The sequence below is a fragment of the Carex rostrata genome, chromosome 20 (genome assembly GCF_964058835.1).
Source record: "Carex rostrata chromosome 20, lpCarRost1.2, whole genome shotgun sequence".
NCBI lineage: Eukaryota > Viridiplantae > Streptophyta > Magnoliopsida > Poales > Cyperaceae > Carex > Carex rostrata.
This window is the reverse complement of record NC_135937.1, coordinates 2,286,028-2,304,488: the sequence shown is the minus strand read 5'-3', so window position 1 is coordinate 2,304,488 and position 18,461 is coordinate 2,286,028. Positions and strand designations below refer to the sequence as shown.

Below are 18,461 nucleotides of genomic sequence, written 5' to 3'. Positions count from 1 at the left end.
GTCCATTTCTTGCAAGATTAGTACCGGAACTGATCTAACAAAACCAGCTTGTCAAGGGCTCTCTGCCCGCTGTGCATGGATTTAAAACGGGGTTTATGTTAATGAAAAGATCCGATGTCACGTGAGAGTAGTTCCATTAGTACAGGTGGGCTGTTTGTTATCTGGTTCGGAATGAGCTTTCAAATTCTTTTATTTTCTTCTTTGCTTGATCAAGCTTTTGTTGAGCTTAAGTAGCGTGGCACATAATTAGTGGTTGAAGTTCTTTTATATATATTTGTTTTTGTTTTTGAAGTATAAATGCTGTAAATAACCTTAAGTACGGTATTAGGATGATGGTTAACGGTCATGGATCGGCATGAGAGCTTTAAATACGGATGTACAAACCGTAAGTGGGTCAACCGGTTCCAATGTTATCAGAACCGGACCGGACCAGATAAATATAACCCTAAACCCTAAACTCCGGGTCACTGGTTTATTGGTTGGATTAGTGGGTCAACCGGTTTAACCGTTGATTTTTTATAATTGTTATATTTGATACTGAGATATTATTTCTTAAGTGTTATTTGAAGTAATATTTTGTGTATATAACTTAATTCGAGCAAATTCATTAACTACTGTTATTTGAAAAAATATTTTGTGTATATAATTTAATTTGAGCAAATTCATTAACTACATAATTAAAACGAGAATGTTTATATATTTTCTAATTGACGTACACCAGCTTTTTACAATTTATTACATAAAACGTCAAATAACAATTTTCTTAATTATTTTTAAATGTTAGTGGCATATCAAGTCCTGTCAGCATAATATCTAAAGATGATACAAATTTATGTTGATTGTAAATTTTTTGAGCCAATTAAATATAACCCACTTTTATAATAAATTCATTGATCATTATCGATAAAATACTAAAAAAAAGAATTGAGTGATTTAATCATAAAAAAATGGATTCATTAGATATGATCTCAATTCATTTTTTGATTCCGAGCCAATAAATTAACTGTCAATCTTATCAGTTGAGTAAATTAATAGTATATAAAAAAATTGTGTTATGCAAAATTATGCCATTTCATTTTATTTAAATGAGAATTTAAACATGATGAAATCCTATTTTCATTTTAAAGAATTTTTGAAAAAAAAAAAGAATTGATTTGAAAAGAATTTCTATTTGAATCCTTTATTTTAATAATTGATCAATTTTTCTAAGATGAAACAAGATAAATTCAAAAAGATGATTACAAGTGGAGAGTGAATGGAAGAGAAACGAAAAAAATGTCGAGAAATAATTACTTGAAGAAGAACTAGATCTAGAGGAACTGAATAAAATGAATGAAGATAAACTCGATTCAGATGAAGAGGAAGTCAACAAATTGATTGGAAAGAAATATAATCGAAACGAAATAGAGCAACTATTTCTTCTCGCAGAAATAGAATCATACGGAAAAATAGAAGAAAAAGAAAAAACATTGCTTATGATGAAGATGCTAATTAAAATTAAAAAAAAATTAATAAAATCAACAGAATATAAGGAATCACAAGAATCAACAGAACACAAGCATGTAAAAATTAAAAACAAATAGAAACTTCGATAGAGTTGAATTGTAAATTCCATCTTTACACAATGAAATAATGTTACATACATACATGAAAAAAAATAACAGCGTTTGAGAATATAGCATATTTTTTCTTGCAGTAAAACATAAGAATTGTTATTCTTTTTTGTAATATACAAAAGTGAACCACTTATTCATAATTTTTTTTTTTTTGCATAAGCATTCAACAATCTATTACTACAGTGTATTTGGCCTTAAATTTAAAATAAATTAATTAGGCTACTTGAGATCTTGTCGTCTTGAGCTATTTCTCAGTCCAATTAAACAAATATATATTATATAAAAAGACTATTGAGCTAAAAAAAGTGGGTTCTTGATTGGGCTGATATGCTTCGCATAAGTTAAACAACATTAATTACACTCTTAAAGTAATGGGTCCACTGTCATAAGCTTCTTCCTCTCTTCGTCCTTTTTCTTTCGCTGATTTGATATGTTTTCTCTGGTCGATTTCACTTCAAATTTGAAATTTGTTTTGAACTGGATTTTTTTCTTAAATGGTTCAGCGATTTTTTGAATAACGGTTCGATTAAATTGATTTTTCCCGGTCTAATAGCATAAACTATTCTTTAAACGAATCAAATCGGACAAGTGATCGGTTCCGGTTTTTTTAGTCCGCTCGTCCGATCCGCTCCGATTCTGATAACACTATTTAATTCAATACATTTATGAAGTGATAGAGAAAGTAGATTAAGCATGTCTGGTAATTTCTTGATCTTCATAACATAATGCTTTGGCCGACCCAAACTTTACTCTGTTTTATCCTCTAAATTGAATATGGGTGCGTTTGGATAGAGTAAGAATAACACTAATCTAAGAATAGTGCTATTCTTTTGAACTTTGCGATGTTTGGATAGAGCAAAAATAACAATAACTCACTATTATTTGTTTGTCACATGTGGATTAGCTCATTATTCTACTAACTCAACCAAAAGTTGAGTTAGTTACTATACTCAAATTTGAGATTAACTCTATTTTTGCTCTATTTCTTGTTTCATCCAAAAGAATAGCGAATTACTGCTATTTCCCATCCAAAGAACATGAAAGGAACAAATATCAAAAGAAAAAGATAATTTATATGGCAAACTTAATAAATTTTTTAACTTATTTGGGAATACCATGCTATTGCCACCCAATAATTCTTTTCGAGGGATAATTTGAGTGATCAATTCGTGACAAAGAACAAAATTTAGTGACCTTCGATGAAATTTACCCTATAATCTACAATTATAATTAAATTTGAAGTTTGTTTTACCACATAAAGTAATTATAAAGGCGTTTACACAATTTTGACAATGTTTCGTATGCATGTTGTTCGTCTAGGTATCAATTTGAGTTATTTGATGTAACCGTTATCAAAGTAATCCTGATAATAATTTAAATATGTTTACATTTTTGGTGCCATTAAATAAGTAATTAATATTGGTTTTAGGCTTCAGTGGATAGAGAGATGAAATTAATTAAGTATTAATATTGGTTCTAGATTACATTAAGCGCCTGTAGCTCAGTGGATAGAGCGTCTGTTTCCTAAGCAGAAGGTCGTAGGTTCGACCCCTACCTGGCGCGATTTTTGTTATTTTATTATATTATTCAAGTTTTCAGAGCTCCGTTTTTCTTCAATGCTCTTCGGCTGTTCCCCATTCTTTCTGTCGCAATTCAAGTTCCCACATTTTATTCAGAGCTCCATCAATTTCAGAATCTCTCCTCTCACTTGGGGGTACCCCGGTCCCGCTTGAACCCAATCCATTCTCTAAATTACAATGGCCAGCTCAGACTCCGACGAAAACCCCGATTTCCTCCTCTCCACTCTCCACGACGAATCAGACGAAGGTGAAAAACAAGAAAAAAGTCAACACACAAGCGTTGCACTCGTGGAGCTCGACCATCACCATTGTCTTCACTCAATCAACTCCACAATCACCATTAGAGAGCTCAGGTCTCAAGGCCTCTCCTTTCAGCTCTGGCCTGCTGCTTCCTCTCTTGTCTCCCTGTTGGACCTCAATCCCTCGTTGCTTCTCTCCCCTCTCCAGTTGAAGCAAAACCCTCTCAAAATCCTTGAGCTAGGCTCTGGCACTGGCCTTGTAGGTATAGCTGCCGCTGCACTCCTCGGTGCGCATGTTACTCTGACGGATCTCCCTAATGTGCTTCCGAATCTCCAATTCAATGCTGAATTGAACTCTTCAATTATCTCCTCGCGTTGTGGGCTCATCTCTGTGCAGCAACTTAGGTCAGTTGACCAATCAGTTACTCTCTATTTAAAGTTCTCGTGTTGTTGAATTTTCCTTTGTGAGATCAAACAAACCTCTAAACATTTTTTATTCTTTGTTCAGGATAAATTATTGGATATCCAACTAACGGTGCATTCATAATTTGAACAGTACATTATAGAGGGGCATGATAGGTACTAGCATCACAAAATTGTAATCTTCTGTAGGAAGGATTGAACTGGTAACTAATCTCCCTTTCTGGTCAGTATATCCATATTAAATGAGAATATGATGAGATAATGTAATCTTCTTAATGAAATTTTTTAAGCTGCTGAATTTTGTGTGATTGGATGCACTGTTAAGGTCATGCAATTCTAACACTTCCTCTCATTACAAAATTTAAATGCCGGACTCACGAATGGGTTGAAGTTGACGAGAAAGAGGAATCTTATCCATGGTAATATTATTAATACGATTGGCAGGTGGGGGGATGAACAGGATGTGACCAATGTGGCATCCACCGAGAATTTTGATCTGGTGGTGGGCTCAGACGTTGTATATTACGAAGAGCTCATAGAGCCATTGCTGAAGACAGTTGAGGTGTTTGCAAAGGGGGAGACGGCTTTTGTAATGGCCCATTTGAGGCGGTGGAAGAAAAGGGATGCGGCTTTCTTCAGGAAGGCCAGGAAAAATTTCAGTGTTGAGGTTTTGCACAAGGATCCCCCCCTCCCAGAATGGCGGAGTGGGGTTACAGTGTACCGTCTCATTGCCAAAAAATAGGAAAAGGTCAACGTAGGGAATAACTGTGGTTTTTTACATTTATGATTTTTTTACAATTGCTTTAGTAACAGTAAGATTTAGATTTAGATTTAAATCACAGGTATGATGAATGATGGCAATCTTCGGTTGTTTCTCTGAAGATTCTAGATTTGTATGATGAATGATGAATGATGGCTCGTATTATTATATTTTGCTAAAAGTTTAACAATTGAACCTTTTGCAAGAAAGGAATAGAAGTCCTGCTGTGGAATTGAGTTAAGAATAGATACGGAACGAATTGGAGTTGAATGGAAATTGTGTTTTTTTTTTCAGAAATCATACCGCTTTATGAGAAACCAAAGTATTCATACATTCCAGTTACCAGTAAAAAAAATTGACCTGTTACAAACAGGTGATAACTCGTAAGCCCTAAACATGAAACATTGGGTATGGAAATCCCGTATAATTCCAACCCATTTGACTACCCTTCTTTGAAAGTTTATCAGTTACATCATTGCAGCTTCTATTAATGTGCAGACAGAGCCAATCCTTGTTTTCCTTCAACAACTTCCATATTTCATACATTTCCTAAAATGCCCTCCAATCAGCTTTCCATGGGCGGCTCCAGATTTGTGCAGACAATCTCCATTGTTTCATTATCAGTAAAGAAGGTAGATGCACTGATACCCCTGCCTTTGACATAGAACATAACTTCTCTGACAGCCTCTGCTTGTGTGGGGCAGCACACATCTGACGCTGCTGTTTGATAGGCCACCAATTCACCATCTTTGTGTAGCACAGAATCTACTCCATCCTGCCATTCTATGCATGGGAATCTGCTTGGGTCCGATGCCCATTGGACCCAAAGTGGTTCCAATGGGTTCGGTAATCGTCGGATCTGCTTTAGGATTTGTGTATACGAATTTTAAAGCAGACACGAAATTCGCAAACCCATTGAAACCACTTTGGATCCAATGGGCATCGGACCCAAGCTGCTTCCCTATCCATGACCCATCCACATGGGCATTGAAATTGAGATGAATTGAAATCCACTCCATCTGACGCTACTGTTCGATAGAGGTTTTTTTTAGCAAAAGGGAAGGAGAACAGTGTTTTAAAAAAAAAAAAAAACTACATATCAAAAGTTCAAAACTAAAAAGTGCTTTATAAGTTAATTATATTTAACCTCATGATTTAATTAGTAGAAAAAAAAAACTACGTAGAAGTTGAATGGAAAATAAGAAATATAAAAGAATGACGCACTTCTCCACTTCTCCCAGAGGAAATAATAAAAAAAATTGATAGAAATTTGGGTGCATGCTGAATTAACTACGCACTTCTCCTGTTCTCCACTGCTCCCATGCCAGAGCCACCTGAATCATCTCACCTCTGGGATTCAAGACGCGCATTCTACAACACATGTCATTTACTGATGTCTTCCTGATGATCTGACAGCATCTACCTCTACCTCTACCTCCCACTCTTTTTCACAACCCTCTGGCACATCTGGAAAGTACGTTGCAGTTTTTTTTTTTCCGACTCCAAGCACCTAGACCCCATCCACCATCATCTCAGCTTGCATTTTCATCCACAATGCAAAGCTTGCTGAGTGGATACACCCATCCCCACGCTCGGGGACATCAACCCCATTGCCCCTCCACTCTGGTACCCTTTGATCCTCTTACCAATGCTGGTCGGATGGCTCGTTCAGCCCTCCAGACAAAGGAGGGACTGCTTTTATACTTCTTTCTCAAGGCAAGCTGATTAGGTATGGCCTCACACACCACCAGGCGTTCTCACCATTTCAGATGGAAACTCTAGTCCTTATGATGGCTGTCAAGGTGGCTACTGAACTGCGGCTCACAGATTGTAATTTCTACACTGATTCATCACTATTTGCGCACTCCTTTCAGTCGCCTGCCTCATCCCAATGTGCAGACTGGTGAGCATACATTGACCTCATGCAAATCGTCAATCTGATGGCTTACAACCCAGGTCTCAGATGTGTTTTTATTAGCCGAGAAGAAAATACGCAGGCCCACAAACTAGCTATTCTGACGCGCACTACAATGATCACGTATACTGGCTGCACCTATCCCCTCTTCTCGCAAATATGAATCAGCTCTACTGCAGTTTTTCTATGTTCTACTGTTGCTGATATCCCTGCTCAAAGCAGGCACAATACTTTACTCTCAAGTCTCAATGCCATAATCAATTCAATATGCCCACGGGCTTGAACCCAAAAATAAATAAAAATAAAATTGGAGCTCATTGGATGCATCAAGGAGATTCCAGCTCCATTCAGATTCGTGAATTTAAAATTTGGAGGAACTTTTTTCTAATTCTAAAGTTATTACTGTGCAATGCATAAAGAACAAGTAGAACAACTATGATTATTTGATCATTGATTTTTCTATGTTAACTCTTGCTTAAATTGTTTGAGCCTCCAACATTTATTAGTTAATTAATAACAATTGCTTAACATTAATGCCAATGGCACTGTGTCGTATTTGTTTTAATTATTTACCATACTCATATTCTCAAATTAGTAACGTTTTTTTGTAACATTCATGTCAATTTTTATTAATTAGATAAATTTAGATATATGCCCATCATAAGTTCAACGCATGCATTGGATTTTTTTTATACCGATCACTTTTGGACTTTTTGGGAGTACAGAATTGAGTTAAGAGTAGATGCGGAACGAATTGGAGTAGAATGAAATTGTAAAAATTGAAATTAAGTTGAAAATTCCAAATCATATCTCTCTTATTTGTAGTTTATTTCTTCCTATTTCACCGGAGGAATGGCAGGGGGTGCAATAGTGAAGGAACGTCTTTCTCACAAGATAGAATAGGTCTAGTTCTCCACTCCGCCTTGTTCAATTGCCGAACAAAATTGGAAAACAGGAATAGTGTAAAATGTAGTTCAATTTGTGAAGCTCTCACTCTTCCTCTCTTCCTCTATTTTACTTGCAGAGAACCAGCCCTTCAACCCCCTACGTGCCTTTTTTTTATTATTATTGTTATTCTTGTTACTAATAATAATCACTGTTTCAAAATATTTTAAAATGATGCTACCAGACCATGTTGGGCCCAGTTTGGTGGATAATCTTCACTCAATCTTTAATCTGTCTGTCAAGATATCAGAAAATTGGGACTTGTCATCCAACTTCTTCAAATATGGAAAATTTATGGTTTTTTTGAGAATTATTCAAATACCTGCCAATCTGTACTTCCAAAATTATGAAATAGAAGGTTATGAAACAGCGTATTGTTTCACACAACAATCTCTACTAAAAACAGCTATTAGGACTCTTTAACATCTTTGCCATTTTGTCTTAACAGCAGCCACACAGCAAAGATGACAAAAACAAAAGAAAATAACTTTCAAAAGAAAAAAAGGAAAAAAAACGAAGTTCCAATCTTGTGTAAAATTCAAATGTCCAGCAGCAATGAAAATACAAAGTGCGCTTTCTTATTCAGCATTGAAACTGAGAAAAAAAAACAGAGAAGAACCGTTTCATGTCAAATATCCACTTCCATTTCTTCAACGGTAAAGGCTCTCGGATCTGAGGTTCTCAGCAATTTCAGTCTCCCAGCGATCTCCATTTTCAAGTAGCTTTTCCTTGTCATAAAGCAACTCCTATACAAGAATTCAACAAATCCGGAAATAAGATTTCATTTGAAATGACAAGGGCAGAAGAAATTACATACCCCCTTGTGCAGTACAACTATGTAATAGACTACTTTTCAGTCATTATTTCCCTTGTTATTTTTTCTTATGTTGAATTGAGATGAAGCAGAGCTAGCAACGTATGATACAACTCAGACCAAAAGCACGGACTTGCACAAAACCAGACCAGTAGCATGTTCGAATGCACTATAACCCAACAAACACAAACCTGAGATGCCCGTCCAAACTTGATTTGAACAATACGATAAGTTTGAACCAAATCTAACCGACTACCTGATATTGGAAACAAAAAACAATCTTTAAGTACCTCGTGGGTTTCAGTGGAAAATTCAAAATTGGGGCCCTCAACAATAGCATCAACAGGGCAAGCCTCCTGGCAGAAGCCGCAGTATATGCATTTGGTCATGTCAATATCGTACCTGTGTGACCATTAATTCAAACCACCAAAGAGAAAAAAACAACAACAACCAAGCCTTTAGTCCCAAACAGAAAAAACATGACATAAATACACCTTAAATAATCAGTGACATTATTAAAATCGAGATCTTCTGCAAAGTACTACATAGTCCTAAACAGTTTGTGTGTAATGTTACGGATATCTGCTAGACCAATTATTTAGCACGTTTAGTGTTTTGTTTTCTTCTTGTGTAAATTCTGTTGACTTGCTAGATCCTTCAACTGCAAAAGCAAGGATAAACTGATGCAAACTTGGGTCAAATTGATGCTTGAAAACAATATTCTGGATCAATTGGAACCAAGTCGCAACCTTGCAATGAAGGTTAAATTAAGGCACAGTTGGGTCAAGTGAAGACTTAGTGATGTTCAATTGGAGCCGTTAGATAACTAGACCCACGCCTCTCTGAACTCTGGTCCCACACCAGTATGCACAGCTCGAACATTTTAATGGCATACCTTGTGGTTCTACGGCTCCCATCTTCCCGCTCCTCTGCCTCAATAGTGATTGCTTGAGCCGGGCAGACCTAATTATAATATAATACAATAAAATTTCATTACCAGTGATAGCCAGAGATGGATTGGAAAACAATGTACAATAGAATTGTTGCATATGATCAAAGAGAAACATCCCATATCTCATATTCCCTTGTTCCTACAAAAAAGCCAAGCTACCCCCTCACTCCCAATGTTCTGCTACCCAAAATTTGAGAGAAATAATGGAACAATTTTTAGTTTTAGAGGCTATAAACAATATTTCTCATCTGTACAGGCCTACGAGGGCATAAGTCAAAGATAATGGTGTTGCAGGGTACTCATGTAATCTCTTCAACAAAAACACAGAGAAGACTAATAATTTACCAAGGTAAGAGAGTTCTAATGTGTATGGTAATTTAAAACATCAAGATTTTCTGTAAGCGTTATTTCTTCAATGCTACAAGCTACTTTTCCTTGTATGCCCCAGCATCATACTTGATATTCAAACTTAGAATTTTTTATGGTAGTCATAGCTAGAGAAAAAAATTCCATAGTAGAGGCATTAGAGGCATCTTAGATATTTCTCATTGTACTTTGGTGCACAAATAATTTGACATTTAGGTTTTCCAGGTATGCATTCAAAATTTGTGCCACTATTGAAATTGGTAAATACTCACAGCCTCACAAAGCTTGCATGCAATGCACCTCTCCTCTCCAGTTGGATACCGCCTCAAAGCATGCTCTCCTCTGAAACGAGGGCTCAGTGGACCCTTTTCAAATGGATAGTTTATCTGCAACATTGTTCAGAGGCAATCATCTTAAATTAATAATCATGATGAGCAATCACTCTCATCACCTTGCATAATTAGTGAAGGAATGCTCTAGAATACTATGCACATCCACTGAACTCGCATTTTTGGCATGGTATGATTTCTGTTAATACCATAACAGTACCAGTATGTACCAACTGAAACTGCAGTTTGTACCTATTGTAATCTCGGCAATTATTCAACTAAATCCTGCTGTTCAATGCTGTAACTTAACATTAAATTGTGATAAAAAACATTATTTACCAAAAAGTACATGCCACAAAAGTACTATCAAGTTGCAAACTACATAAGTTTTTACCAAGAATCAATATCTTACACCAAGAGGGTTGGTAATATTACTTTTGGAGAAAATCAAAATCCTTTACAGTTAACACTTACAGTAACATTGCGATCAAAGAAGTACTTGAGAGTGAGCATGAGACCGCGAACCATCTCAGTCAGAAACAATGTGTTTATGCTACGCTCAAACACTGCATTAAAGCATTTCGATTTAGTTTTGCAAATTTTTATTTGCCAAAAGCACTCCAGTAGACAACAAAGTTCAAACAAGAATATTTGCATACAATAATCATGATTTTCTGCAATTGCAACAAAAAACCATCTTCATATGGATATGAAAATTTCAAACAGAATTCTCACACTATAGAGCAAACTTTCCATTGGACAAATTCACCTCTTCAACTATCTCGATACACAGTTATCTTGATAAAAAACTACAAAAAACTGTTTTTCATTTATAATTTCTTATCTAATAAGTAATTAGGTTAACAGATTGCAATTAAAAAGGAAAATGGTGAATCTAGAAGGAGAATGATTCAATTTAAAGGGAGAAGGCTCAATACTAAGTGCTAGCTTGGGATTTTATTGGACCATGAGCAGAGCTCATTATGGTTTTTTGTCCCTAAACCCAGAAAGTGAACAACTTAGATTGGGTTTTTTTTATTGAAAACACAATAAATGATTGCATATAATGACCACGGTAAAAACAAGACATGCACTTGCAGACGAATGCAACACTCAAATATAGACGGAGAGGGAAAGAGAGAAGAGGGGGAAAAGAATTTACCGGCATTCCAGTCCTTGGCAATATCCTTTGCCAGTTGTTCACTCTCTTCATCCTCTGTTTTTTTTCATATATTAAAAAAAGAAGTCACAAAATAAATTAGATATCCCAACTGGATAAAAGTTATGATGGAGAAAATGGAAATTATTCCGCTCCTGATATATGTGGCATATGCATACCGGGAGAACAATAATCATGGGTATTCTGCATTACAATAAATAGGTGATAGTGAAAAGTGAAAACCCTCTACAAAAGAGGATATCACTTGATTTCTTCAAAAAGTAATGCTCCGCACATATCATAGCTAAGAAATTTAGGAGCTATGAAATTTAGGAGTATACCCAACTTCTACACACTAGCATGACATGCACAGCAAAAAAGTGACTTGGGCACCGTTAAGATCAGTCTCAAAACCTAAACAATTTTAGTACGGACTAGATGTTAAGATTGTGATACCAGCTAGACCATTTTTTTGCCAACTCTTTTGGCTAGGTTTAATATACAGGAATCTATTACGCCTCTTAATTATTTTTTGTTTAGTCTTGGCATCAAAGTTCAATTGCATGGGTTCGACATGGGTACTTAGTGACAACTTGGAGAATATTTCAAGAGAGAAGATATTAGAATAACTTGTCTCCTCAATATGAGGTTCAGACCATTCTTTTATAGATCTCCTATACAATCTGTACATTAAATCTCACTTATTATAATCCCTATAATCTAGCCTATAATCTAGGAAGTAAATCTCATTTATTCTAATCCCTATAATCTAGGAAGTAAATCATATCTCAAAATATATTATACAGCTAAAACTACTAAATATACAGTATTGACACTTAGATGCCAAATCCAGTTCAAAACATATCATCATTGGTGCTTAGTCCAAGTCCAACCGTTGCTAGCACAGTAAAACAAACCTCTGAACTTTGAAGAATTAGCACGGGAGCTATAACCTTGCCACTGATTTTGCAAAGCAATTGCTGATTGTCCAGCTGGCACCTGATATCATGGTCCTTTGTTTGTTAGCAACTCACTAATATTATCACCAATTTCAGCAGCTTAAACACAGAAGTATAATACCAAGACAACTTAAATACGGTTTCTTCAATTACTCTAATCTAATCTATCATTTACTTTTAACACAATAAAATATGGGATGTACAGTACAGCTTCTGTTATTGATTTTACTACTGTTCAAGTCATTACATTTTTAATGTCCTTTTCTGTAAGGGTGTTAGTTACATGACAGTCAAAACTGGAACATACTATGTTACCAGAGCACAAAAAGGATAAAAAATTGTGCAGCAACTGATGTAACTTGATAGGAAGAAGAGTTGGGCTTGAAATAACAAGCAGAACCAGGTGCTTCCTAAGCTCATTTCTAATCAACTTACCATATTCTAAACAGCTCTCTCCTTTTATTCTTATGCCTATGACATCGCCAAAAAATTGGGACCAATCACCAAAACTCGTTTTAAGAATGAAACGAATGTGAAGAAACGATAGAATAATCATAAACGAAACAGCATCCGAGCTAATCAAGTCGAAAAAAAAACAAAATTGTAGCGATCAGTTTCCATTTTATGCATATGGAAAGGGACTAACACTACATCTGTCAAAAAATTGCCCTAAATATGCGATTAATGAGCTAGAAAAGGTAGAGTGAGCTGGGATCTGAAGAGAAAAGATACCGCCTGTCTCCCGCGAAGAGCCTGAAGAGCTTGACGAGCTATGATCCCTGCCATGGCCGCGAGATGCAAAGAGGAAATGGAGACTTCTCCTTTTCACGATCGGACGTCGATGGGATGACGGTGAGTACAGAGAAGGAGAGAAGGGGTAGAACCGTAAAGCGAAACAGGAAGTAGAGATGCAACACCGTAGTTTTCAAAGCCTTACTTAGCAATTTGGGCCGAATAATTAATGGGCTTTCGGCCCTGTTGAAAGCAATGGATTTGGGCCCAATATGTAAAATAATTTTCTCCATTGTTTACCCCCAGGGAGAAAGCTGTCCCATGCAGAGGATACGAATTCGGTTGGTTTTGCTCCTGCTGGCGAAGGTAATATTGTAGTTTTTTAACATTTAATTGCCCTATATATAATCAAGATGGAGTCGATTTTGTTATAAATATCCCATAGTTATCCACTTAATTAAATTATAGTATTGCACATGTAAGCGTTTTGATCCTCATAATATAGCACATACAGAGGCAGATTCAAAAATTCAGTCAGAGATAAACACAAAATACTAACAAGAGTAAAAATGTCAACAATCAAAGGGAAAAAAAATCTGAGCTTTCTTATTTGAACATAGAGATGACATGCTGAGAAATGTGCTTATGAACCACTTTTTTTGTACTAAAAAATAGCAACAACATTATATAAAGATAATCAGTCCAAAACTAATATTAAGCCTACTTGTTAACTCTAAATAAATAGAGAAAAATTAAAGAAACAGGACAAGAGAACAACAAATAAAGGATAAATATATATCAGAAATTTAAAAAAGAGAAAAACGAAGGTGATGATTTCCACGCGTAATGAAGAGAAAAGGAGCAAAAGGTTTGAATCTGATTGAATCATTGAACAGAGAAAAAAGGGCAGTAACGTAGCGCCCTTCTCAATCTCTCTTTTACTCTGACAAAGGATCCACGCAAAAAGCAGCAAATCAGCTATGCACATTTCTTGCTCTCACATTCAATAAAAGAGTCCCATGTTTTATTCTTTAGATGTATGCGTGCCATGTTCATTTTTAGTTGAAAACTTTCTTATTTCTCAGAAAACAATTCGAAAATAAATAAAAAATTGAAGATTTTCTTATTCGTCAGTTGAAGACTTTCATATTCATTTTCAGTTGAAGACATTTTTTATTGTGTACATGTATCATCCATATAATAGTAGCAGTTATTTCATATACCTGTCTAACTATTTGTTTATACTGATAATATAAATAATATAAAAGGCATAACAAGTGAGTTGTGCTATGATAGATAAAAATAGTACAAAGGTTCTAAAAATGTAAAATTCAGTTTCCATGTACATTTTATATAAAAATCACGTTTATGGATTAAATCAACTGTTTAAACTATATGAAAATAGAGATATTAAGAGTTGGGCTATGGTGCATTGCAATGTATAGTTTCTTTTGTAAATTGGACTATAAATCACCGGATTCAAAGTCCAAATAATTGATCCAAACCGTTCATCTTGTTCTCCATATTAATATGTGTTTGGAGACCAAATTTTATATTTTTTGGAATTTTTTTACTATTTTTTAGATTTATTGAAAATCGCTGTTTTCAGACAAATCTGGACCATAAAAAAACAGCGATTTTCAATAAATCTAAAAAAATAGTAAAATTTTTCCAAAAAATATAAAATTTGGTCTCCAAATACATATTAATATGAAGAACAAGATTAATGGTTTGAATCTGTTATTTGGACTTTGAATTCGGTAATTTATAGTCCAATGTACAAAAGATGTTATACATTGCAATTCACCATGGCCCAACTTGAGATATTAATTCATAACACATATTGATCTGTAATATTTATATAACCATGTCTCACTTAAACAGTAACTATCCATAAAATATTATTTTAATAAGCTACATAACAATTGTTATTAATCGCTTAATGGTATCATATGAATTCATCAAGCACATTTCGTTTAGAGAAATTTAGATATATACCCATCATAACTTCATTAATTAGATATTTACCCATCAAAACTTTAAATCTAGTTATTTCCCCATTCAAACTCATTTATTTTATTTATATACCCATTTTGTGATTTAACCAATTAAAAACACTACTTCACACTGATAATCAAATTAAATGACATTTTTGCCCTTATCCGGCATTTGCTAATAACCGGCTCTCCTCTTTTCTCCATTACTCATTTCTTTTTGCAAAAGAAAAATGTCCTGAGTCACAATCAAATTCGAGACCCAATTAGCAACGTCAGTGTTGCTGATCGTGCTTGCATTTATCCAAAAGAGAAAGCTCCCCATTTTAAAAGAGTTCAATCAAAGTATAAAACAAAGAACCAAACAATGCCTATTTGAGTTCCATTTATCTCCGATAACCCAATGCATGCCAGAATGACTGAAAGTCACTGTATAAACCTCCAAATTAAGAAGAAATAGTGTGCTAACAGGTAGAATTTAAGATAAAGAAAAGGCTAAACCAGGATTTGGGTATTACTTGAAGCAAGGCGATATAATCCTAGTATCCATCAAAATGAGGCTATCCCTGTGGAAATAGCGACTGAGATAAAATCTTAGCATCTGTTCGATTTCAATCCGACGGGTCAAATCAAAATGGAGTTGCTCCTTGAAATAATTTCCTCCATTTCCATTGATGACCTGTGCTCTTCAGCTTATCATATATCAGTTTATCATGACATTGAAAGGGAAGTGAGGATTCCAACCGTGTGTTGATGTGTGACATTTTGAGGAGAACCGTTGATTAAATATTTTGGGCACATAGGCAAATATCATTATCTCTTAGCTCTATAATTTAGCCACATTTTCTTATCCACTTTTGAAGTTCTTCTTTTGCAAAAAAAGAAATCAAAGAAATAACTAATGGAGAAGAAGAGGACCGGTTATAAGCAAAGGGAATGAAGAGATAAGGACAAAATTGTAATTTTATTTTTCTATCAATATTAATTAGTGTTTTTGATTGATTAAATCACTGAATGGGGATATAAATAAATTAAATAGGTTTGAATGGGGAAATAACTAAATTTAAAGTTTTGATGGGTAAATATCTAATTGATGAAGTTATGATGGGCATATATCTAAATTTCTCTTTCGTTTATGTGACAGTGGGAGTTGAAGCTAAGTTTCACCTATACGTTTGATAACAAAAATTAATGTTTGGGATATCATTGGAGAATTTACACTGTTTAAAATTTTCAAGCAAGACAGATTCACGTTACTCATTGCGGCTTTTAATTATGAGTAAGACTTTAGTGTTACGGATAGCATAAGATTTTCGGTGTTACGTTTTCAAAAACCTATCGTATAAACTTAAAAATTCGATTTAAGTAGCTCAGTAAATTAGTTATATAATTAATTTGTAGAATATAATATTTACTCCTTTTGAAATTTTTTTACTATTTTTTATAATTTATGAAAAATGGCAAAAAATAACTTAAAATGTCATTGACAATGTCATTGAATTCGTATAAACCTAAGCTTTACTCTTTAATTATTATTATTAGTAAAGTTATCGGACTCTACGTTTACTTCGTCACTTCGTAGCAATTAGTTACCCAAACTTTTAATTTTCACAATCTTTCAAAAATTAAAACATAGTCATCCACCACCGTTAAATTCAATTAACAATATTAATTTGTGTTGATAAATTACGAACATACCTCTACAACTTAGTTATTATTGATGTGATGTTAGAAACAACATTTTTTTTTCAATTTGGAAGTGGAAATAACAAATCTGGATTAAATTTTAAGTTTTATATTAATATACTAGAAATCATACCCATTTTTTTTTATGATCTTGAAAATAAAATTTTATGACAATACAATTTATCATATGAAACGCAAATAAAAACTAACCATGCATGTAGAAGAAACCATCAAATTTTTATTACAAATCAAAAGAAAGGTTGACATATTATAAATCAACCTGAATTTCATTCTAATACTCTAGTAGAAGGAACCATCACAATCTTACACCAATATAAATATGTATAGTAGAATTTACTCAACAAATAGAATTGATCTAAGCTGAAAACTGTATTTGCCATAAGAGATACAAAGACAAACTATAAGGAAGGTAAACAAGAAGAAAAAAAATACTAGACGATACGGTTACTATATATAATTAACAAAGGCAATATACAATGTAGATTATCATAACATATCTAAAAATATGGTTTTTAAACATGATCTAAATTTTTTATCATTGATCTTTTTTTCCTATACCATTCACCAAAAATGACCAAAAAGAATCTCTCTGACTCGTTTTAATTTCCTCTTCCCCAAACCAAAAACAAACTATCAATGAACCTATTAAATTCATGCTAAACACAAAATTTGCTTGTGTTTTATTCCAAATGGAAGCATTTTTCAATCCACACTTAATTTTCTTTTCTTATATGGGATCTTCTCAGTTTCTAAGTCTCTCCTTCTAGGAATTCTCTTCGTTAACCAACCATTGCGGAACTTGGGTGGCAAACCAAAAAATAACTCCGACTCCTTGGTATTATGTATGAGCATGTCATAAGCCTCGAAGAAGGCGTATTGATCAATTCCTAGTTTTACAAGTTCGTCGCAGATAATTTTCGGTGTGCATTTCCTCTGCACAAAAGCACAATCGTGAAAATGTCAAATGAATACAAAGATTGAAAGGAGCAGCAACATTTATCAATAATGACAATTCCTGCACATACTGGAAATGTCTAATCCAGTAACTTGAGTCGATTATACCTCAACTCGTTTACAAACATGTCAACTGGAAAATGTGAGCACAGAAAAATGAAATTCTGATAACAAGAAAACATGAAATTTTTTCTTGCACCAAATTAAAACATTGACTTACTTCATTCGTACAGATGTCACTTTCTGCTGTGCTATCATAAGGACCTGCTTGTGCAATTAAAAGATTATTTTCGTCCCTTTGTTTCTTATAAGGTTTTCCATTAGACAACTTGAATATATATCCAACACTACAAAGAAAGAAAGAAAATATACTATGTAGTTAGAATATTACTAGCTCAGCCTCTAATTGTGCATGGTCAATATTTGATTTGAATTGTTGGTGTTTCAGCAAACAATTTACATTAACTTCTATTTATATATGCTAATAAGGTGAAAACTGAGTTGGCTCTAATGATGCAACTTAATTCGATTGGTATTTATACAATTTTAAACTTGTTTCATAGAAAACCAAATATCAAAGCTAGAAATAATAATTGGTGAGCTATCTGCTATATAGACCATAACATATATAAGTTCGAGCTCTCGGTGTGCATTAAATCAGCTTCTTTGGACATAATAGTGATATCAATTGGAATTATATGAACCTTTCAGCTTTGGGTTGGAATTGATGTTGGTTGATTGAATTTGATGTGGCATCGTCTGATAGTTCTAATTCGCCAATAATGACGTAATTGCTACCGGTCGAGGAGGTCGTGTCTCCTACCACGACGTCATTGTTATGTATATGTTTCACCTTCTCCATTTCTATAATTTTACTGTATTCATTTATATTAAGCATAATTAGAGGAAAAAGAGAGAAATTGAAGGATGTAGGTTTTTAATCTTTTTGTTCCTTTTTTATTTAGCAAAACTTATCATCTCAGTTTATTATTTTTTTGACAACATGACCTCTCACAA

At 34.2% G+C, this 18,461-nt stretch overlaps 2 protein-coding genes and 1 non-coding gene across 3 annotated transcripts; 2 read left to right on the top strand and 1 right to left on the bottom strand.

Annotated features, from left to right (window-relative positions):
* Positions 1 to 3,106: 3,106 nt before the first annotated feature.
* On the top strand, positions 3,107 to 3,179 carry TRNAR-CCU (transfer RNA arginine (anticodon CCU)). Its single transcript has one exon. It is a non-coding gene; the product is annotated as a tRNA-Arg (tRNA).
* A 48-nt stretch (positions 3,180 to 3,227) lies between these two features.
* On the top strand, positions 3,228 to 4,692 carry LOC144572398 (uncharacterized). Its single transcript, XM_078321960.1, has 2 exons — positions 3,228 to 3,840; positions 4,303 to 4,692. Exons 1-2 carry the CDS (start codon positions 3,374 to 3,376, stop codon positions 4,598 to 4,600), a joined length of 765 nt encoding a protein of 254 aa, XP_078178086.1. The 5' UTR covers positions 3,228 to 3,373; the 3' UTR covers positions 4,601 to 4,692.
* Positions 4,693 to 7,739: 3,047 nt separating this feature from the next.
* On the bottom strand, positions 7,740 to 13,012 carry LOC144572162 (uncharacterized). Its single transcript, XM_078321599.1, has 8 exons — positions 12,790 to 13,012; positions 12,016 to 12,097; positions 11,102 to 11,155; positions 10,414 to 10,505; positions 9,883 to 9,996; positions 9,188 to 9,255; positions 8,583 to 8,694; positions 7,740 to 8,224 (listed from the first exon to the last, which is right to left on the bottom strand). The coding sequence occupies exons 1-8, from the start codon at positions 12,841 to 12,843 to the stop codon at positions 8,129 to 8,131; spliced, it is 672 nt and encodes a 223-aa protein (XP_078177725.1). The 5' UTR covers positions 12,844 to 13,012; the 3' UTR covers positions 7,740 to 8,128.
* Between the last annotated feature and the right edge of the window lie 5,449 nt (positions 13,013 to 18,461).